We start from the raw sequence: 24,270 nt of genomic DNA on the forward strand, positions 1-24,270 counted from the left end.
CACAATCTTTCATTTGCTTGATGTGAGATAAATGCTCCAATGTTTCTTCCGGTTGGACGTATGTTTATAATTGTTCATTAAATAAGCTATTGCTGTGTGTGTATATGCAGAAGTAGTACCCAAAAAAGAGAAAAGATTGTTTTATTCTGGTTCTAGGAAAAGACTTTTCAAATGAGAGTATCATATAAATTGACATAATCCAAGTACAGATTCCTTTGTAAAAATTTCATGGTTGAATACAAAGTTAATTGCCTAACTTTGAGCTTCTGTATAATTTTCCAAAAAGATTTTTCCCCCACACAGGCTATTTTAGTTGTTTAGGAATAGAAGTCATTTGTCTTGGAAGGAAAGGGAAGAAGCCCAATCATAGAGCTGGTTTAGTGTAGGGTTTCAGAACATTTCCTTCTATATAACATTCTATGGTAAACTTGTCTTTCACAATTCTCATTGACATCACATCTGCAGGATTTCTATACTTGTAAATAATTTTAAGAATGTTTGTTTTTATTTTTACCTATGTCTGCAGAATTTGGGTATCTGTAGTTTACTTATGGACATACAAGTTCTTGAATGCAAATATTGAATGTAACTATACATATTCAAGCAAGAGCATCTTTCTTTAATCAAGTAAAAATGTTGGTACAAGACTTGAAATCAGAGAGAGGTGCCAAAGTTTAGAAAAAAAATATTCGACAAGAAATGAGCTAAATAATGGCATTCTCTTTGAGACAAATAAAAGCTGTTTTATTTTGTCTTGACATAGGTCTTTTTACTTCCGTTTTTCCCCAACTGAACACAGAGGACTTGTGCCTATTGAAATACCCTCGTCCATAGACTTAGGTTAAAAGTGTAAATGCTTGAAAGCTCTCAAGTAAGGAAAGGCTGAATGAGTAGGCTGCCAAGCGTCACCGGAGAGAAACTTAAGTGAGAGAAGAGGAGGAAGAAAGAACAGTTCGACAAACTCCTCTGGCTGCAGTAGTGTAAAATACAGACATTTTGTGATACAGTGACAGTAAAGAATTTTACGGTGGGATTCATTTGACCTACTGTGTCCCTGTGTTAGGGAAAAAAAATCCCCCTAAGCCTTTCTATAGACATTTTTTCTAGTTCCTCCCCCACCCCCCTTCACCGGACTAATTTGTTATGATGTCATCTTATTCTTTATCTCGTGTGGGTACTATTCATTTAAAAGGGATAAGGTTTGCTTCTATATTATACTGTATGTAGAGATATTTCTTACTTCATGGGATGTATACTGTTGATTTCTCCTTAGCTTTTCAGTGAAAATGTTTTTCACTGATATCCTCACAGTTTTGAGTACCAGTTGTAACCATTGACAGATGTTTTCAATTTCACAGACAAAAAGGTTTGAGTTCAGACTGTGAAGAGCAAATCTGATCTCTACAATGACCAAACCCCATGACTGGCCTTTTCACCAAGCTAACTAACCAGCCAGTTGTATATATAAAAGTTATTGTGGATGTGGGAAATTGTAGATACTCCAATAGAAACCCTGTAATACCAATACAGAAAATATAATACAGGCTCAAGAGGGAGCATGTATATAGTTTATATATATTATTAAGACTGATTTAAATTGTATGGCAGAAACCAACTCAACATTCTAAAGCAGTTATCCTCCAGAAAAAAAGAGAAAATCTAATACATAGTGGGTAAAACATTTTCCCCCACCTGTCTCCTAAAAATTTGTATTTTGTTGAGAACTGTATTTTACCAATGGTTCTAGTTGCAGACCCTTACAGAAGATGTTTTGGTGTCTCACACATTCAGTGTTTGGTGGGTGAGACAGTGAGACAGTCTCCGTTTTTTCCGTCTCTAGCAGAAGGGGAAAGCATGTCCCTTTTTTTTTTTCTTGTAAAAAGAGCTGCAGAAAACAACAGAACTTGGTATGTGGTAGGATATCCCCATTTACAGTTTCTCCTACTTTGGTTAAATTTAAAAATAACCTGCAAGGAGAGTGAAAAAGTTGGCTTAAAGCTCAACATTCAGAAAACGAAGATCATGGCATCCGGTCCCATCACTTCATGGGAAATAGATGAGGAAACAGTGGATGACTTTATTTTTCTGGGCTCCAAAATCACTGCAGATGGTGACTGCAGCCATGAAATTAAAAGACTTACTCCTTGGAAGGAAAGTCATGACCAACCTAGACAGCATATTAAAAACCAGAAACATTACTTTGCCAACAAAGGTCCATCTAGTCAAGGCTATGGTTTTTCCAGTGGTCACGTATGGATGTGAGAGTTGGACTATAAAGAAAGTTGAGCGCTGAAGAATTGATGGTTTTGAACTGTGGTGTTGGAGAAGATTCTTGAGAGTTCCTTGGACTGCAAGAAGATCCAACCAGTCCATCCTAAAGGAAATCAGTCTTGGGTGTTCATTGAAAAGACTGATGTTGAGGCTGAAACTCTAATACTTTGGCCACCTGATGTGAAGAACTGACTCATTTGGAAAGACCCTGATGCTGGGCAAGATTGAGGGCAGGAGGAGAAGGGGACGACAGAGGATGAGATGGTTGGATGGCGTCACCAACTCGATGGACATGGGTTTGGGTCGACTCTGGGAGTTGGTGATGGACAGGGAGGCCTGGCATGCTGCGGTTCACGGGGTCACAAAGAGTCGGGCACGACTGAGCAACTGAACTTAACTGAATATAAATTATATAATTATATATATATATTATAATCTATATGCACACACACACACAATTTGGCTGCATGGCACTTGGGATCTTAGTTCCCCCATAAGAGATCAAACTTGTGACCCCTGTGCATTGCCTGCAGTGGGTGCATGGAGTCTTTTTTTTTTTTTAATCGAATATAATGAGTTTATTATAGAAAACTCATCTTTATGCATTTTTTTTTTTAGCATGGAGTCTTAACTACTGGACTGCTGACGAAGTACCTTAAGTCAAAAATTATGTAGAATTCTTTGTTGTTCCGTCGCTCAGTCGTGTCCAACTCTTTGCGACCCCATGAACTGAAGCACACCAGACTTCCCTGTCCTTCACAGTCTCCTGGACTTTGTTCAAACTCATGTCCATTGAATCAGTGATGCCATCCAACCATCTTGTCCTCTGTCATCCCCTTCTCCTCTTGCTGTAAATCTTTCTCAGGATCAAGGTCTTTTCCAGTGAGTTGGCTCTTTGCATCAGGTGGTCAAAGAATTGGAGCTTCAGTTTTAGCATCAGTCCTTACAGTGAATATTCAGGGTTGATTTCCTTTAGGATTGACTGGTTTGATCTCCTTGCTGTCCAAGGGGCTCTCAAGAGTCTTCTCCAGCACCACAGTTTGAAAGTATCAAATCTTTGGCATTCAGCCTTCTTTGTGGTCCATCTCTCACATCTGTACGTGACAACTGAGAAAAACTGTGACTAGATGGACCTTTGTTGGCAAAGTGATGTCTCTCCTTTTTACTATACAGTCTAGGTTTGTCATAGTTTTTCTTCCAAGGAGAAAGCGTCTTTTAATTTTGTGGCTGCAGTGATTTTGGGGCCCAAGAAAATAAAGTCTGTCAGTGTTTCCACGTTTTCCCCATCTATTTGCTGTGAAGTGATGGAACTGGATGCCTTGATTGTAGTTTTCTGAATGTTGGGTTTTAAGCCAGCTTTTTCACTCTTCTCTTTCACCTTCATCAAGAGACTGTTCAGTTCCTCTTTACTTTCTGCCATAAGAGTGGTGTTATCTGCATATCAGAGGTTATTGATATTTTTCCTGGCAGTCTTGATTCCAACTTGTGCTTCATCCAGCCTGAGAATTTCCCATGATGTACTTACTCTGCATATAAGGTAAATAAGCAAGGTGATAATATATAACCTTGATGTACTACTTTAGCAATTTTGAACCCGTCTGTGGTTCTCTGTCTGGTTCTGACTGTAGAATTCTTAAGTTTGTACAAAAAAATCTGTATATCTAATAATTTTCATGGTTTGCCTAAATAGAGAAATTTATCAGCTAGTCTTTTTTTAAAAAGGAAAAAACTGATGTATTCTTTTTTTCTCCTTTCATGTACTCTAAAAAATACACAAGTTTCTTGCACAGTTTTTCCATTTCTTTTGTACAGGTGTATTTAAAAAATTGCTCAAATTGCCCTATATGTTTTCAATTTTCCCTTCTTTTTTTTTATTTCCAGGTAGTCTTGATTGTAATGAAAATCTGGAAAAATAAAAATGTATTTTCTTATTCGACACACCGAAGAACTCTTAAAAGTATGATGGTTTCTGAGTCTTTCTAAAGAAAGAGAAAGTATTTGATTATAGACAGAACCAAAAACATGATGGTATTAAATTCGGATAGGAGATGAAAGGATTCTGAAATTCTGAAACTTGTTGCTGTTGTGAAATGTAACCCTTAAGGTGTCATTTTTTCATCTTCAATTTCTGTTATTAAGATAAGTATGTAGATAACGTTTGGGGCTTTATTAAAATTATATTGGCAGCCATTCCACAGTTTTTAAAAAAGTAGCAATTTCACTGAGGTATCTAACAGTGAAGCCATTAATGAACCTCTTATATATGAAAGTAACAGATTAAACCTTATAATAAGATTCTTTTGTAGTATGTGAGAGAGTTAAATTAGCAGGTTGTCACTACACTGTCCTCCTGCATTTCTGTTTAATATTCGTGCCATACAAGGGAATCAGAAATTATTGTTCTCAAAGTTTAAAATTTTAGCTTGCAGAGAATTCAAGAGTGCATAGTAGATTTTATTAGAGTGAAGGGAACCCAAGCAAGGGATTTGCTCCATACTTCAAAAAGTAGAAACTGGTTCTACCTTTTCTGTGTTTCATTCAGGAGAGGGAGTCCTTATTGACACTTGAAAAGAAAGTTGTAAATATGAAAACATGAAGAAACCATGTATCTTCTCAGAAAATAGTTTCAGATTGGAGATTAATAATGAAAACTTGAAATTGACATGGGAATTTGGACGCTCTATTTAGTACATGCTAGTGAAGGAATGATTTCTTACATTTTTGCCCCTCGTGCTGCCCTCATTTCTCTTGAGCAAAGCTCTGAGAGAGTCATTTGTTTTTTTCTCAACTGGCCATTGATTCTTACCCTTTGTCTGTCCTTCATATAAATCTTTTATCCGTCTTCTACAGTCTTTCTCTGATAGTTAAAATTATAGGTTTTGTTTTTCTCAGCAAAACAAGAAAAATTGCTAAAATACATTTTTCTAAATCACCACTTTGACCATCATAATTCTAGTCATCTCCACAAATCTGGACTGGCTGTTCTTGTTGACCATGTTAAATCTGAGCACCTTTCCTGGTCCCTGAAGCCCCTTGGCATTTGGACTTAGCTTTGCTCATTTACTGGTATCAGTTTGTCAGAGGGCTTTGGCCACCCCACACAGCCAGTCATATTGAAATCATGCTTGTACTTTTGTGCCTAGGTTAAGGCTGTTTTCTCCACTGCATTCTTCAGTGACCACCCCCCACCCCCATCCCCCCTTTCTAAATCCATCAGCGATCTAGGTGGCATCATCCAATTCACATTTTGGGGGCTTCTTTTATTAGTTACTTATTGACTCTTTGAAATTTAACCTCTGACTAAACTATAAACTCTTGAGGGCAAGTGCCTATATCACCTGAACATCTCATATAGTGAAAGTTGAAGTACTTGTTGAATTATTTAAATATATTACGAAGTAGTAGTAGTAATACAGGTCACACTTTAGCACTGTGTGCCAGGAATTGTTCTGAGTATTTCACACACATTCCCATTTAATCTTCTAAACATGAGCTTCATACTGTTAAGACAGAGAGATTAAATGATTTATTTAAGATCTCACAGGTAGTAAGTAAGTTCACAACTACACTTTGAACTTAGCCTGGTTCCAGATTTCAAGCTCTTAGCCACCATGCAACACTATAGTTCCAGTTGAGAAGAATCGTGTATTAAATGGCCCATAACATAAATTAGACTTGTGATTATATATTCCCTTTCCTCCCCAAATTTTGTTATGAAAAATTTCATACGTATATAGAACTAGAAAGAATTTTTCAATTGAACATGCATGTTTACACACACCTATTTTGTAGATTCTGTGATTGGTTTTTTGATATTTCCTTTATCACATATTTATCCATTCCTGTGTCCATCATATTAGTGTTCTATTTATTTTTGAGGTTTTTTTGGGTGGGGGGACTGTGCTGGGTCCTCATTTTTGCACTCAGGCTGTCTCTAGTTGCTGTGCACTTGGTTCTCATTGCAATGGCTTACCTTGTTGCAGAGCACAGGTTCTAGGGTGCGAGGGCTTCAGTAGTTGTGGTGCGTGGGCTCAGTAGTTTCCGCGCACAGGCTTAGTTGTCCATAGGTATGTGAAATCTTCCCAGAGCAAGCATTGAACCTGTGTCCCTTGCATTGCCAGGTGGATTCTTAACAACTGGACCACCAGGAAAGTCCATCTTATTATTGTTTTGATTCATTTCAAAGTCAGTTGCAGATATTTGGCATATTTCATCTGTAAATGTTACAGCGTGCATCTGTTTAATTTTTTATGGTGAATTTTATACAGTAAAATGTACAAATTTTAAATATTTGATAGGTTTTGCTAAATGCACACACTTTGTATCCCAGCCCTCTATGAAGATAGAGAACATTATATGATTATCATTTTATTGAATACTTGCCTTGTATTTCAAGTAAATGAGTCATACATTTCCCCCCATATTGAAACCTGCTTTTCTGATTGTCCCATGTTCTCTTACTGGATCTTTGGTTTATTACACAGACCTCATTGAGGGCAGGATCATCTGTTTCAGAACATACTTAGAGGTGTGACTAATGGTGGATTTACTGTAGTAGTAACCATTCTCCCTTCCTAAAGTAATGTGGATCCTTAATAGTACCAATTCCTTTGATATGAAGTGTTTCATGAATTAAGTTGACCTTATTCCTGTTAGTTTTCCAATAGAATGTGATTTGCTCATGTGACTTTGATGTTGAGAGGAGGGTGCTGCGCTTGCATCCCGTCCTTTTTTCATTGACTTATTTGATAGATAACTGTTTAAAGGTTTCTCAAATTGAGTAGGAGAAGAGTGTGGTTTTATGAATCCCTTCTCCATCTCTCAGTTCCTTGAAGTCATTCAGTCTTATGACTTAAAAATTCCTCTAATCATGGATGATTTCAAAATTTATATTTCTGGGCTTGGTCTTTATTCTAAATTTGTCATCCACTACTTGAATTTCAGCTTTTAACATGTGGAAAGCAGAATCTTAATCTTTTCCACTCCTCCCCTTCTCAATGTCTGCCATCTGTAGTGTTCTTACTCCCAGTTGATATTAGGTCTTGGAATTCAATTAGTTTAAATTCTAATTCATAAATCAGACTAAAGAATGTAGCCTTTCATAGGTTTTATCTAATCCCTAGGCCCCTCCCCCATCCTCTCTTCAATTTAAACTGAGGAGTGTGTATGTGTGTTTGAAAATTGACATAAAATATTTATAAGGCATGATCTTAAAAATACTGATTATTATTTTGGGAAGCTGCTGCTTCTGCTGCTAAGTCGCTTCAGTCGTGTCCAACTCTGTGGGACCCCATAGACGGTAGCCCACCAGGCTCCTCCATCCCTGGGATTCTCCAGGCAAGAACACTGGAGTGGGTTGCCGTTTCCTCCTCCAATGCATGAAAGTGAAAAGTGAAAGTGAAGGCGCTCAGTTTGTATTTTTAACAGTTATATTTGCTTAATTGTTTTTGTAATAACTTAGGGTGATGTCTTTGCTGGGAAGGTCAAGCCCACTTTAGATAAACCCTTTTATAAGTTGACTCTTTCTTTGACTTCTACCTATAATTCATCTCACATGTAATTCTAAGTGAGCACAAATTGGATGTCTAGGTGATGGTATTGCTTATGCACTATAATGTCTTTTGACACTTTAGGAATGCTGCATCAAAAGGAAGAAAATTCCTGACCACCTGCTATTAGGTTTTCATGTAGAGGAGTAGGTAAATCTTAGACTAGCAGTTTTACCACAATAATAAAATGGGCTGTAGTTGTTGGAAGTTGATGGCAAATGTCAGAGAGCAGTTTTGCACCTACTGGCCTGAAGGGATTGTCAGGAGACAAGAGGAAGACCTGGCACTGTCCTAGAATGCCTGTAGAAGTGTGCTAAAGGTGGTATATTCTTTTTCCTTTTTGCTTACTGCCATTTTCCCTTTTGAATTTCAAGGGAGAGTTAGGGAGATTGATCAGAGAGAAGGTATCATTGGCAGGGTTATTTCTGGACCCAGTTTCTTAGTGTGTGCCATGGGTGACAGTCCTAGCATGAAGCGCCTAATGCTCTTGTCTTTCTATTTGGAGCAAAAGCTATGGCAGAAAATACTTTCACATGAAAGATCAGTGTTTTTGTTGTCAATTCAATGGAATTCTGACAAAACGTATATGAAAATTTAGAGCACAGATGAGGAAAGTAAAGACTACCATCTATGATCTTGAGAACTCTACACTTCTGAAATTTTTAGAACCATGCCATGTTCTCTATACCTGTGTCCTTTATCCCCTAGGGTGCATTCCCCACCCCCCACATTAACCCAGCAAAATAACTACTAATGTTATATATTTGAAGAGTGTTAGGGGTTTTATTTGGTCATAGACCTGAAGTGAGTGCTATTTATTAAGAGCAAAAAGGTCACTATCCTTAAATGGCTCATATTTCTTATCTTTTGACAGTATAAGAATGGTGAATAATATTATTTGATACTTGAATCTATACAAAGGGAAGGGTAGACTAAGAAGACAACTCAAGATGTGTACTTGTGTTTCTAATAGTATTTCCCAAGCTGTATAGATTCATTTGCAGCTGATAGGCATTTGGTTTTGTGGAATCAAGGAGTATTTTTGAAATTATGGCTATTTCTTTAAAAGGGGTTGCTTAGCAATGGATATATGACAGTTGAACTTTTCCCTCTTAATAGAGTAGCTTACCTTTCGAGTTTTGGAAAGCATGAAGAGAAGTGGATTGTGGTTGTAAAAGAGGAAAGAGAGCAATTAGGGTCAAGAGATGTGGGAAAGTGCAGAAAAGTTATGGGTAAAGGAACAGATACAGAAGTTTGCCTTGTTGGATAAACCAGATAATGATCTTGAAAAGAGAATATCAAGAAAGAAGTTCTTGAATTGAAAAATCTGGGCTACATGACCTATTTTGATATGACCAAATGTAGGTCTTCATTCTGAGAGGTTAATTCCGTGCAAGTTTTATACTGTCCAGCAATCATGAAACATATTCTGTTTGACTGATAGGTTATCTTTGTCTTAAAATTCTCATACTTCACTTGATCAGACCCCTCAGTAGTTCTGGCAGATCTGCCTAGGACCCAAATCGTCCACAACTGGATGGGCTGCTTCCTAAATTAGATGTAGACTTGAAGTATGTTTTTTCCTAAGGAGAAAAACCCCAACATAATAGTGATCCTTAATCTTCAGTTATGTATTTTGTCCTAAAATAAAATTGTCAGAGGCTATCAATGAGATTATTTTATATGTCTTTTGAAAAATAGTATCTGTTTATGATAATGGATAATATGTGTTGGCCTGTGCAATTACTTGATTTTTAAGTGCCTTACTCAGAAGGAATTTTGGAATTAGGAATTCTAAATCTTTAAGTTTAGCCTTGATTCATAAAGCCAAATCAGAATAATGCTGTGTCTAATATTATAGTACATTTATATAAAGCAGATTACTTAACTGTGAGATAATGTGGTCAGTTTTATATTAGTATTAGGTATAAGAAGTGTATCCAGGTTGTTGGCTTATTAAAAGCTCTTGCTAATTATCAATCTTCATTTTGGATACCATATGTTAACTTAGTGTAGAAAGTAATACTGGAAAGTAGAGAGTTTCTGGGAGCAACTCAGGAGCTTAATATGTCTTTAATGGGATTAAAGATGGATCTGTCACATCTAGTTCTCACATATTGTTATTAAAAATAGCAAATATTTGTTAAGTATTTACTGTGTGCTGGCCTCTTCTCAGGACTTTGCATGTATTAAATTAAACTGCTATTAATTCCATCTTAGGAGTTAGAGACCCAAGGCACAGTAAGGTTGATGAACTTGTCCAGTGTGACAGGCCCAACTGTGGAGCAGGTCTCTAATCACAGGTGTCTATTTGCTCTTGTTGAAACGTAGAAGGTTTTGCTAATGACATACAGAATGAGTTTTAAATTTTAAAGACAGTTAAATTTCTGACAGCTATTCACACTAGTGAATGCTTTATCTTTTTAAGTGTGTTCTTTCTTAGGAAATTGGTAATCATCTTATAGATTCTTATCCAAATCATTCTTTATGATTATCATCAACATAACTAGAGATGCATGAAATGTGCTTCTCTTCATTCATGATGTAGTGAAAGATTTTTAAATTGTACTCCTAGCCTAGAAGATTTATAATGTAGTGGTAGGTTAGGAATTTACTGGATGTCCCTATGTGATGAACACTCTAGCTTGGGTCCCAGGGATATTATAAGGAGGAAATGCAAACTGTACTTCCAAGTTGGATACATATTCATTCTTGCTGACTTTATAGGCTCTTGCCTTGGGTCACCACAAAGGCCAGATCATACTATAGAGCATGCATCATGCGTGCGTAGTCTCCTTTTCTATAGTTTTTTCAAGAGTTGATGTGAAAAACATCAACTTTTTACCTATTCTGTAAAAGCTCTTTGGAGGTACTGACATGTTTTCCTTATTGTTCCTACAGCTGGCTCTTTTTTAAAGGCAATTCAGAAAAAAAAAAAAGGCAATTCAGACTTTTGGATTTGTATCATTCCCCCCAAATAAATTGACGTGCTTCCTTTATCAGATGAAAGCTGTTGATTTTGTTCTTCCCCTTGACTACCAGGAAGATCAAAGCCAAACTAGTGTATACTAGAATACTCTTGTTAGGGCTTTATGGGTCAGTTAACCAAAACGGTTTAGGATCTGGTAAAATTTCTAGATTCATACACAATATTCACAATATAGTTTCAAGAAATTCTTGGCATCCTATGAAACATTCTCGACTCCCTGCCTTTGATCTTTTTGCATCGGTATTTCAACCATTCTGTATGTGTGAATGTATTTAACTCAATTTCCTTGACTTTATAGAAGTAGACCCTATGTAAATAATAAACACATTGCTTTCAGAGATTTTGAGGTACTGAGCAGTTGCCTTCTATGTATAATATTTGGCAGCAAGGCCAGGGGAACATTTTTGGTTCTCATGATAATGACACATATAAATGGCTATAGAGTTTTTATCTTATGGTTTTCCAGAAAATGCGAACTGGAGATTGTGTGTGTGTGTTTGGAGAGAGAGAGAGAGAGAGAGAGAGTGTGTGTGTGTGTTTGGTAGAAATACCAGGGCATAAAGGTGGAGTTTTTGTGCACTGAGCACAATTGTGAATCAATATTCAGTCAAGTTATGACACTTTTGCTTCTCTTCACTGTGGTTCTTGGTGAAGTCTCTTCATGGAAGCTGTGAAAAGTCTTTGGAAATTGTCTCTGGGGCCACAGTTTTAAAATCTGGTCCCAAATGAGGAAAGAGCCTTTTCTCTTTAGGTGATGGTGTAGCCACCGGCCTCCAGAGTTGTTGGTGGTTGTTCATAGGTGCTCCGTCATGTTGGGTTTCTAGCCAGGAGGCCTGGGCTAGCTTTGCTCTAGGTCCTCCATGTATAAAAGGATGGTATATTCAGTTTGTGGGCTCTACAGGATAGCATGTTTCATTGTACTTGCCTTTGGAGATTTCTTGCTCTTTAATGTCTCCTTCAGATAGGGCTTTAGGGAGGTTCAGCATCTGTCCCTAAGACTGTTCCCAAAACATTGTCTAATGATGAGGAACTCATGCTATGGGGAGATACTGGGAATAGCTATGATTTTCACCTTTTTTTCCTTTTCTTTCTTTGTAAAAGACAATTTGTAGTACATTTTGTCTCTCTAAGGGAGACCAGAGTACCCAGCTGGTTAGATATATTTAAAGAAAGAAAAAAATCTCTTTAAACAGACCTTGAAGAATTCTATTATAAATCTGAGTGGGAACCTGAGAATGCTGTGGCATACAGGCAAAACTAATTAAAATAACCGATAAAGAAATCAGATGTAGCCTTACATGGGATTTTCAAGATTAAAATGTACGAGAATTATGTTAATAAACTCTGCTTTTAACTCCATAAAGGATAGGATCTCATTTCTTTTGTGTAACTTGAAACCACAATCACCTGTGCCCTCTAGTGCATACTGTATGAGTTAGTTTGAGTCAAATTTTGTATTGTGCTTCCTGCCTCTGCTCTAATTACTGCTGAGGTTCTTGGTGTAAGAACTCTCTTAGCCCCTCTGATCTCCTCATCCCTGGATGTTTGTTCCTGTCTATCTGGTCTTGCTGCACTGCTGGTCTGGAGAACTGTTAAGGTCATCCTGGCAAGTACGGCGACCTGTGGCAGTCAGTTCTCAAGGCCAGGTTAGCTTCTGCCCACAGTGCTGCCCAGGCAAAGTGCCCTGTCCTTGGGATGTTTATGCCAAGCAAGGAGAGATTGGTTAAGAATATTCCCTTCCTTTCCCCTATCCATACTTACTGAGCTGCTGTCTGGGACAAGGTGGATCATGTAGGGATCCTAGAGACCTCAGCATGGTCAGCACCTGTGGACTTCCCTTCCAGGAGTGGTGTGCAGGGTACTGCTAGGATGTGTACTAACAGATCCCTGAGGTAGAGGCCACGTTGCTATTTGCTGGGTATAGGCAATTGAGTACATTTTTGAGGTTCCCCAGGCTGTGGCAGAACACAAATGTTAGAGGGGTGAGGGATGGTGGCCAGCCTTGGGCCCGGTGAGCCCCATAGACAGCTATTTGTCTAGTAGCAAAGGCTTGTGATAGAGTAGCTTCTTATTGTATGACTGCTGTTTATCAGCTGGGTGGTTTTTTTGCCTGCCCCTCTCCCCCGCTTTACTTCTTGGCCTAGTTTTTTGCCTGTCTTTGAATGAAGACAGGTGATGATTAGCTGCCCTATTTCCAACTGGCACATTTGGCATTATAGAGAACATGGTACAAAACAACTGTTCATTTAAGGTTTCTGTATCTGTCATAAATGATTGTTCAAGTTTCACATGTCAGAATTGATAGGTTCCCAAGGAAAAGCTTCAGGAAAAAACAGACATTCACTTTTTACAGTATACACAATTTTAATAACAAAACTTCCCTGTACACTGCACTTGGTTACCCCCTGCCCCAGTATAATAGTATTTTCTTCTCCCTTCCCCCCCAACCCACTTGACCACCTCCCACCCCACCCCACCCCCCTACCACTCCCACAAAAAATGGCTCTTAGGGTGATTGAACACAATATGTTTGGACTGTACTTTTAGTTTCCAGTGTTGGTCGGAAGGTTCATCAAACATTCCATAGATTAGGCTTTTAAAAATTACCAAGGAGGAACAGGTTAATTGCAGGAGTAGCAGACATTTCCAAAATGTTTGCAATAGCGATATGAAAGCTTAAATAGCCATTTACTATTTGTTTTAACCTTAAATTAAGTACTACGTGTTTGCCCTAGGTTAGGAACAGAAATATTTAATTATCTATCTTCATCTCTTTTATCTTTTTCTAGTTGAAGCCGTTTAACCTGTAAGGTATGAAAAGCATGTCCCCAAACAGATTTTTGAGTCAGATCTGTCGTATTGCTTTATTAGGAAAATGATCATGTAAAAATAATATTTCAAAATTTCATATTGATACCCATACTTTAGAGAGAACAGGGCATTTATAGTCTCCACCCCCCATCGTTGTGTAGAGGAGGTATGCCTAAAGAAAACGGTGTGCCTGTTTTGAATTTAGGGTTAAGACCTAGTGCTACATAGGTAGGGCTCATTTTTATTGGAAAGAGTCTAGATCTTGGTGACCAGCATTAGAATGAGCAAATGGATTTTAATAATTAGTGGAGTTGGGAAGTTCAGTCAATTCCATTCACTGAATTGGTACAAAAATTAACTTAGCCACATTAAGAAATTACGTGTGTTAGTGCAGATTTTTGGCTTAAAAATTAGTATCTTTTCTGTTGTTGGCAGTGGGTATTCTCTGAGTTGTATGCATTTGTAAATTTATCAACTCACTCTAATTTCAGAAAGGTGATTGAAATCCTGGCAAGCTACAGAAATGAATATAAATAATTCCAAACTAGCTATTGGTTACTAGGTGGGTACAGTATCAGAGCCTTCGTTAGCTTCCTTTTTCCAGAGAGATTTATTTTTCTGGTTTTCAAGTGGTCATTTTCTTCTAATCTTAAAAATGAAAAAGGGGGGATGGGGGAGTTGAAGAGAATAAGACAGTAAAAAAGGCCTAGCATTATATTGCCAGCATCTGCAGTGTAGTTGTGATGGTCTTCCACCCGAACCAGTTGGTAAAGAGAGCACGTATGACTAACAGTCTCATCTTCAAGCCTGTGCTGATACAGAAATACAAATAGACCAAAATTAAAAGGAATCTTGCCTTCTATAGGCATTTGAAAAGGGAAGTTTGCTCTTTAAATGGAAAAGGAAAGCGCTGTTTGGCACTGTTATTCACTTTTCTCAGAGAGCATTGCCCAAAAGATGAAGGGCCAAAAAAATCTGTTATTTTTCAACTGAAAAGTATGCCTTGGTGGCCTTGGCTATGCTGTTCCCCTGAATTACTAAATGGCTTGATTTTCCAATTTACTTTCCTATGTACATTAAGGATTTTGCCGACTGATGGTCCATTTTACTAACTGTAATCTTTAGGATTAATGTGGGGATTCCCAGCCAATATTTCTCACCCTTCTGCTCACAGTTTCAATTAATTTGGGGTTGTGGTTGAAATGATGGAAACTACTCTGCTATCCTTCAGAGCTAGTGGAATCTTGTATGTCTAAGACACAATTGTATTGTGACAAAGCTGTTCCCTTACAAATGGCCATGCTTATCCTGATAAATGGGTTGGTAAATTTTAGCTACTGGAGCTCTCATTTGTTACAGGGGCTTCTGATCCAGCCCTTCTGAAAGGAAAGTGTGAGCTGTGCCCTATGCTGGGAAATCAGCTTCTATCCTTGCCCAGGCAGACCTAGGGTCTAGTTTTATTAAGAGATGAAATGTTCACTGCTCAAGATCTGCTGAGGTGGACTGAGACTTTACCAAACAAATCTGCCCACCTTAGAAATTGTAGAGAGCACATTTTTACTATAATTTGTGATCTTGTCTGCTTTTTACTGAGACACATTTTCTTTGAAATGTAGGTAGACATCTTTCAGTATTAAATCTCATGGGTTAAACTATAGTCTTAACATGTTTCAGTTCCATCCTGGGAAGAAATAGGCCTTGAATGAAGTAAAGGATAACTTTTTTTTATGGTAATGATTTTCTCTAAGAATTTATGCCTTTTTTTCTTCATCATCAAATGTCAGTTTTCATCTTCTAAAAATCAAGTCAGTAGTCTAATTTCATGGTTTTTGCTAGTATTTTTGCTAGTGGAACCTCATTTATGGAAAAATTCTGTGTGAATTGGTAACTTATATCTAAATCATAAATATGTCATAGTCTCTCTGGGGAAATCATAATTGAATAAACAAAATACTTGTGGCTCTTTTCTGCACGAGAAATGTGATATCATTATCATTTTTAAATTGCTGAACATTTATATTAATAACAGAGAATCTCCCCCCTCACCCCTTTCCAGCTGCAGGTCCCAGGGCCTTTGCCCTGTTTGATTCAGATCATGTATAGTTGCCCATTTGCTTTGCTTCCTTTTAACTTTGCTAACCTGTTTCAGGGAGAGTTAGATTTCAAAATGCTGCCTTTCTCTCATCTCCTCACCTCCTTCGAGTTACCACTGTGTGGCTGCATAGGCATGTAGAGTGTTCTGCCATGAGAAGGTTTGCTTCAAATCTGTGTTGTTCCCTTTACTTAGAAGGACCTGCTCTTAAACAGTAAGAATTGATATCCATTAAAAGGTCAAAATTTAGCATGTAATACTTAGAAAGTACTTTTTAAAAATGGTTCTTTTAAAATATATTCTAACAAGAATCAGTATTATGCCTGTTGCTAGCCAGTTATTTTTAATTTGGCTTTTTGAGGCTTGAAGATCAAGGAAAGGCAGAGGAAAGAGGTTTAAACCCCTTTGTCAAGGCATCTTTGATCATGACAGTTGAGGGGAGGGGGAGGGAGAGAGGGGGACAGGGCAGGGAGAGGGGGACAGGGAGGAGAGAGTTGGGAGAGAGAGAGAGACAGGGAGTGAGGGTGTATTTGTGTGTGTGCTTTCAAACTAGAGTGAGAATCTGGTCATAAGATTGTTAAATTGACTCAGTTTATCTCTTTTCTCTCCAAAATAATTTCTAAATCTTTTTTCACATATAAATGTAAGTATAGGATTTAGTAAACTAATTAGTAAAGTGATAATTTAACACTAGTTTAAAATAATTATCTAAATGCCACAAAAATCAACATGTCCATTATAAGTCAAACTAGAGATATGATACGAAGTCAGTGTCATTATTTAGTATAGATTTCATTGTAATGAGACCTTTTCACAATCACTTGGATTCATTGTTTATATATATTAAAGACTTACTCAGCTTATTAGAATTACATAAAGGGTTCTGATTTCATGATATGGACTTTGATAATACCTACTAACCCAGGCAAAAACTCTGGAAGAAGAGTGTTTAATATTGACCAGTCTTCAGCATACATAAAATTCTACTCCCCACACTGGCATTAAATTGTAGGTTTGAGTAAATACCAAATTATTATACAAGAGAACTTTGCTAAGTCTCCTTTTAAGCAGCAAGCCAGTTGTGGTACTTGGGGTGGAGAGCAATGATCAAACAAGTATTGATCCATATCTCTTTCTGCTCAGTAGCGTCTTTCCAAACTGTTTTCAGTAGAAAAAAATAGCATATGGAGACCTTAGTGTAAATGTTTACACACAATAGTATATAATTACATACATGAAATGTCTTATTTTGAAGTAAGCATTTTTAGACTTTCCCACAAGAGTGCAAATTAATGTGAGCATTGCTTCATTTAACACTTAAAATATGGTTTCATTTAAAAAAAATTAAAAATACTTCAACACGTCAGAAACCTAAGTCTCCACTTGGTTTGGAAAAATTAGGCTTAATGTCACCATTGGTAAAAATTAGATATGTATTTAGCCCCTACTATGTAAAATAGGTTACTTATCTGATGTAATTTTTGATGATGGGCAGATATTATACTTCACATTCTTTGTATGGCAGCTGCTGACACTTGCACTGTCCATAACCATTAATGATGATGAAGGGTCCTTCATGGGTAGGTTCATATTCATTATATGGTCCTTGGTCTGACATGTTTGACATATGGAGTCGTGTTTGGGATCGGAGCTGCCTGTGGTTCTGAATCATTGAGCACTGCCTAATTCTTCTTAAAGTGGGAGGGCAGCACTTCCTGGAGATGAACACTATAAAAATAATAAAAAAGAAAGAAAACAATAAAGCCATTGTTCCTGTAATTACCCGCTGAGTGAAGATGGCATTGTCTGGTTCCGGGAAGTGTTCCTCAGTAGTAACTGCTATGCCTGCAGTAGTTGGGATTTCTTTGTCTCCCACATGGTAACTTGATGAGCTTATTCTTTTTGTATATTCAGTGGTTGGATCTTTAAAAGTTGTAGCCATGGCAGTGACGGTGGTTGATAAATTCCAGCAGAGCTGAAATCCATGGACTGCATCTAGTATATCCTCTCCCTGGGTGTGGTCGGGGCTGTGGCATAGGATGGAATGCTCCCACCGACCTTGGAAACTGCCCAGCCAGGAGGCCAAAGCACATATTCGAGGGCTGCATTCCCACAGATTGCCAGAGAGGCCAACGGTTGTGAGGGACCTAAGGGAGTTTAAGATCTTGGAATCAAGGCTGTTTAACTTGTTGTTATCCATGAGGAGTATTTTAAGATTAGGCATCGTTTCAAATACTGTCAGATCGATGGCTTTTATTTCATTTCCAGTCAAGTCTAGTTTTTCTAAAGTGCCCCAGGTCCACTCCATCCCACATGTCAAGTTGCTAATTTTGTTCCATTGTAAGAAGAGCGTGTGCAGACTGCTTAGCCGTAGGAAATGAGCAAAATTAATCTTCGTCAGCTGGTTGTGCTCTAGATGAAGCTCTCTCAGTTTGATTAATCCCGCAAATCCATTGCGAGCCAAACTTCGCAAACGGTTTGTGCTCAAATCCAGAAACTCCAGACTACGACAGTCCCAGAACAGGCGTACTGGGATAGTCCGCAGGGAGTTGGACCGTAAATGCAAGGTCTGCAGCTTCCGGAGGCCATAGAAAAGCTCTGGGTGCAGAGATGACAGCTGATTAAAAGACAGGTCCAAATTTTGCAGGTTAATCAGTTGGGTAAAAGTTGTGTTTGGCAAATAAAATATTTTGTTGGAACTCAAGATTAATTCCTTAAGTTTATATAGTCCTTGAAAAGCATCTTCTTTTACTGTTGATATTTGATTGTGGTCTAAGTGGAGCCAGGTGAGTTGACTGAAGCTGGCAAATTGATCCCTTTCGAGCTCTGTGATGTGATTGTGCCTCAGGGACAGGCCCAGAGAGCCCTTGTCTGTGGTGTTTGGCACTGAGTGGAAGCCCTGAGAGTCGCAGTAGAAGAGCAGCTTCTCACAGCGGCATTTGGGTGGGCACGCCATACCCAGCGCAGGCAGCATTTTTAAAACCATACTCATTGCATATATTGCTGCTAGCATAGGGGCCCCTAATGGCCACTTGAAATGTAAGCCTGCAGAATATAATTTAAGGAAAACAAGAAGATAGAATATTTTTCAGCAGAGCATACGGGCTTTTAAAACAACAACAACAACAACGTTATGGCAAAAGATTTCACTACATATAACTTATTTTTTCATTTGCTGTAAAAAAACTAACCTTGTTAGTATGACTAGAACAAAACTTAAACCATTAAGAAAGGAGATACAACACATCTGTCATCAGCAATATATATTTTACCTAAACCTCAAAATCCAAAAATGTGACAAGTGATTTCTCTCATAAAATGTGAATTCAATGGCTTATTTTAAAAGCGTGACTCCTTGCTGACTGTACAAGACACATTAAATACATGGACTTACCCATTCTTCTGAGCACATTGGAGGCTGCATTCAGTCTCGATTGTCAGACTCAACGCAGTGAGTCTGTAAAAGGCTCTAACATGCAGGAGCCTTTGACCAGTTTCCTGTTTTCTGTGTCCCAGGCTTTCCGAGTAAAATTGAAATCCACCAGGGCGAGTTGTTTTTTCCTTAGGATATTCCTCTTGAAAGCATTGGTTTCATTTTCTTTGACCACTCTAAATCAGTTTTGAATATAAGTTATTAATTTCGTCCTCCTCTAACTGCTCAGCTGGTTAATCAAAGCTTCAGCCTCTCCTTTCCACAGCCGTTAGTTCTCTCGGTCTTAACTTGTTGATGGCAGATGGGCGGCTTGTTGCAGAGAAGAGCTCCTGGAGCAGCATGAGTGCATTTACTGAAAAGCTTTTCCGAGAAACGGCACAAGAATGGATTTGCTTATGTGCTGCGACCACACAGAACTGTATATAGGCTGACGTCACCGGGTGACGTGTCTTTTGTTTGGGTTTTCCAGAAGCTTTACTGTTATAAAGCAGCGTGCTTTGTAACAATGTCGGGGTCGTTGTAAGACCCCCGATTATAATAAAGCGAGAAAGAAGAACTCCTGACCTGAAAACATGGTATTCCTTCAGTGTAGGAAGCAGCAGTGAGGTTGTAATAAAGGCTGCATTCAAGAAGATCCTTCTGAACAGTGAGTTGGGTTAGCAGAGTGACGATTTTTTAATGCTTGGAAGAGCCAGCATTAGACTGCCGATTCTGCATAGAGAGAGCATCTAAATGGGCAGGAGCCTGTACGATTTATGAAGTGCTGATTTAACAGCATTCTATGTGAGTGCCTGCTGCTCTGGTAGTTTGGAAAGCTACTCAATCACTTGGTTGTCATGCTTGGTTAAAATAGAAGTTACGACTATGATTTGCTTCAGATGTGTTGGTAAACTAGCTCAATAGGCTTTGCTTCTTTGCCATTAACAGTTTAGCATTAAAAACCAAGAATAAAGGAGGGAAAAGGTTGGAAAACAAAGAATTTGGTTATTCTACTCTTTGAGAATTTTAAGAGAAAGCTAATTAAAATGATTTCTCCTTCTCTGTCTTATTTTATATAATAGTGTTTTATCACAATACTAACTGAAAAATAATAATCCAGAAATCTTTGGATGTCTTGGTAGGAGAAAAGGGTAGGTTGATATAGTCATTTAATATTGCATGCTCTAAGTGTTAACAGTGGAACAGAAATAATTTAGGACAGGTGGTACAGCATGGCTAGATTATGACATGGTCGTTTGTATTTACCTCAGAATTTCCCTTACTCCTAAAGCTAAAAGCCTCTAGCGATCTGGGTTGGGGTATTGTGGCCCTCAAACAATAGAGCATTTGCATGCTCAACAGCGCCTATTGGCACACTTAAGAACTGAGTCTCATACTAACTGTTGTTAGAATCTCTCTAGGGAATACAAAAGATCACTTATACTTTGGAATAGAATTTTTGCTTTAGCTGTTTTTACTTGACCTAACACTGTCTTCTCCTGTTGAATAGTATCACTTTTCAGAATTTGGTTACGAATATACAGCTCCATGTTTACTACTGTATAAACATGAAAGTTATTTCTAGTGTGAGTTAGGGTCATAGTTTCAGGCCTGATGAAGATAAGGCCTCTTGTACACCTGACATTACTGATTTGGCCTTCTTGGCCATTTCTCTCATACCATTTCTCTCATACTTATCCTCAGTAGGTCTTGTTTCAGACTTGAAGGCAGAAATCTGAAAACTGCCCCATGGTATCTGTGAAACCAGAACACCATCAATCTGTTGGCTTCCAGGCGCTTTATCACACGGGGTGTGTGTAAGAAGTTATTTTCTCAAGGGGTGTTGTGTCTGTGTTGGAACGCAGTGCCAGAGTGAGGACTGAAGACTCCAGGGTGCTTCCCTCAGGTCTCTGTGGAGACAGCAGCAATTGCAAGTGTGTAGTTTGGCTCCTCCTTCTAACAGACCCCAAGATAGGATTAGAGGTATAAGAATTTTATTGAGGAAAATGCCAGGAATGTGTAAAGGGAGAGAGAAGATGACAGAAATACTCCTTAGGTTTGGTAGAGTCTAAAAACCCGTGGGGCATGTCTGACACCTGTGAAAGGAGAGGGGAAAGACAGACCCTACCAGCAGGACAGTTCTCAGTCAGCTTCTCCAGGCCAGAGAGAAGTCCCCAGGCCAACATTGCCCACGAGTGGAACCCCTTATTCTCAGGAACTAGTATTCCCAGTTTTCCTGTTTCCTGGTTAAGGAAGCGAGGGAGAGGTCCTCGTTTAGAATTCAGGATGCCATTCTTCCACTGACCTGGATCCTTTCCACAGTCTCTCTCTCTGTAGGCTGGAAGTTCTTAACCCGAGTCCATAATTGGCCTGTAGAGTTGTGTTGCTTGTGCATTTTTCTGTCAATAAAGTTTAATCAAATTCTTAGAGTCTGTGACCCTAGGTTTCAGAGTGACCATTCTGTAGGAACAGAACTTGTTCACAAAGCTTCCAATGAGGGGTGTCTGGTAAGGGTGGTCTCTCAATTTTTTTTTTTTTTTTTTTAAGGAAAAGAAGTCCTGGGGATACTGTAAATGCTCTTACTGAAGTTAATCACCCTCTGATGAAAAAAACCTTTGCAAGGCAGGAGGAGCTGGATTAATTTCTCCCCTAAAGTAACCACTTTAGTTCCATGTGGAGAAAAGTGTTGAAATCAATTGGATTAGAGCAACCATGATTAGGAATGAGTTATATGTGAAAATTTAGAGGGAAAAGCATTTCCTTCCCCTTGAACTCTTGGTTCCCTTCTGCTCTTGTAGTCTACTTGGCCTACTTACAGTATACTAATAGATGAAAAACCCTTAAATTACATTATCCTAATACTATTATAACAGATTTGTGGGCAAGGAAAATTGTTCAGAAAAGCACCAGTGCAATCAAGAGTATTTTTTGATGCACCTGGAGAAGTGGGCAGTAATGCCTGCTATACCACAGTACCCAGAGAGCACGGTCTGTCTAGGTCATTAGCTGTCTTGCCCACTTGACTTCTCTTTGGGTTCAAAAGGTTTAGGCTGTGGAATCAAAGAAGATGTGATGTTTGTCTTAAAATGGGTTGGAGTACACTGTTCCTATTGAGGGAGATTTGTATCGTTTTTTGATCTTTATCTCTCGTTAGCTAGAAGGACTAAAAAGAAACCCATGTTCTTTCTGAATTAAACCTTTTCTTGGTTTCATTTCACAACGGCTTTATTCTGCATACATATGCCTTTGACTTAATTAAAGTGGCAATACAACCTCTGGAAAGTACTCTTGATATCATCTGTTTCAATTTTCACTGTTATAGTTGTTCGTGACAAGGCAAAGGACAAGTAAAATCTAGCCTGTCTGTCCTCTCTGTGAATGGTTTTAAGCAAATTAAATGAGTCATGTGGCCGGGTTTAGGTGTTAATACTTATCTGCATTACTTTTCATGAAAGTTTGCTTTTAACATATATTGCTAATCAGGAATAAATATCTCTTTGGAAAAGCAGATGTATAACGTGAAATTTTCTAATCTTTTGTGTTAGGGAGCTGGATTTTGCTTTATGCTGAAAACTCAGGTGTTTCTTAACCAATCGTGCCCGACTCTCAAAATTTTCATATCCCAGAGGTGCTCGGTTAAAGAAAATCTTCTGGCCGCCAGTGTTGGTCATGGTTCTTTGGAGGTCTCTTCACAATTATCAAAAAGTTGCAAAAAGATATAAGATTTGTGGGTCTGAATATATCCCTTCCCAAGAACCTTTTAGGATTCTTAGTTGGCAGCCACAGTTGGGCCTAAAGATGCTGGTATCAGTATCTTTATTTCAGTGAGTTTTATCAATACTAGCCTTTTTTGAGAAGTGGGAGGGAACGAGGATGAGAGAAAATTATGATAAATCCTAGAGTTCACTGTTTTTAAACATGTGTTTGGAGGCAAAGATTGACTATTAAGTTTTTGATTTACTCTTTATTTTTCGCTGTGCTAGGTCTTTGTTCCAGTGTATAGCCTTCTCTTGTTGTGGAGCACAGCCTCTAGAGTGCACTGGCTTAGTAGTTGGTGCTGTGTAGGCTTAGTTGCCCCATGGCATTTGGGATCTTGGTTTCTAGTTCAAACCTGCATTCCATACATTGAAAGGGAGATTCTTAACCACTGGGCCACAGGGAAAGTCCGTGATTTGCTCTTTAAGAAATTACTGGGGTTTGGCACTAAACATCAGCTTGTTATCTTCCCAAGAAACAGAATCTGTCTGACAGAGGCAGATAGAATATGTAAGGATTGATGGCCTTTCCAATCTGTCATGTTAGACATGGGCTAAAGAGTAGTTAATTAATCATCAAGTTAATTGATTATCCTAGGTAGAGCCAGAGAATCTGAGAACATTCAAAATTCTAGGCCCTTAGATTTTTGGTGAAAACACAGAGGACCACTTTGAGTGTTAGTAAGTATCTCTGTTGCTGAGAATCTTTCCTTCCAAAAGCCTTTTAAGAAGTAGACTGTCTACATTAGGCCTACAGAATCCACAGTTTGATCCCGTCCTTGCCTTTCATTGATTGTGATATTTTAAAAGTTCTTTTGTTACTTTCATTAAACATGACTGAGAGAGCAGTAGGAAGGAGTGATGGTTACACTGATGATGATGAGCTGTGTTCCTTTTGATGCTGTGACTTTCAAAATGTGGGATTTCTCCTAGTTTTGGAGACATGTGTTTTTGGGCAATTGTTGCTATTGGCAGGATGGCAGAACTAGTGTCGTGTGCTAACATTGTGTTCTGTGCCCACAGCTAGAAAATTCAGCAGTAAATCTTAGGGTGATAAATCTTAGCTAAGGGAAAATCTTCCATAGAAGTTTGAGCTGAGGTGCTTTTAAACCACAGAGATCTTTTATTTTACCTATTGTAGACATCAGACCAACCCAAACCAAACAGAACGGTCCTGAAGTCTTGATAAGTACATAGACTGATTGAAATTTATATTACCAAGCCCTTGAAGATTCCCAGTGGCTCAGTGGTAAAGAATGTGCCTGCCAATACGGGAGACTTGAAGGTTTGATCCCTGGATCTCGAAGATCCCCTGGAGGGGGAAATGGCTACCCACTGCAGTATTCTTGCCTGGGAAATCCCATGAACAGGGCAGCCTGGTGGGCTACTGT

General features: G+C 38.5%; 2 protein-coding genes across 3 annotated transcripts in view; one reads left to right on the forward strand and one right to left on the reverse strand.

The window, feature by feature from the left end:
* Nucleotides 1–24,270, forward strand: part of CTNNA1 (catenin alpha 1) — a 179,525-nt gene that overhangs the window by 99,315 nt on the left and 55,940 nt on the right. The window lies entirely within an intron of this gene.
* LRRTM2 (leucine rich repeat transmembrane neuronal 2) lies at nt 17,092–19,110 on the reverse strand. The gene is made up of 2 exons (XM_005900160.2): nt 19,107–19,110; nt 17,092–18,757 (listed from the first exon to the last, which is right to left on the reverse strand). The coding sequence occupies exons 1-2, from the start codon at nt 19,108–19,110 to the stop codon at nt 17,211–17,213; spliced, it is 1,551 nt and encodes a 516-aa protein (XP_005900222.1). The 3' UTR covers nt 17,092–17,210.

This window comes from Bos mutus, chromosome 7 (assembly GCF_027580195.1).
Source record: "Bos mutus isolate GX-2022 chromosome 7, NWIPB_WYAK_1.1, whole genome shotgun sequence".
NCBI classification, from domain to species: domain Eukaryota; kingdom Metazoa; phylum Chordata; class Mammalia; order Artiodactyla; family Bovidae; genus Bos; species Bos mutus.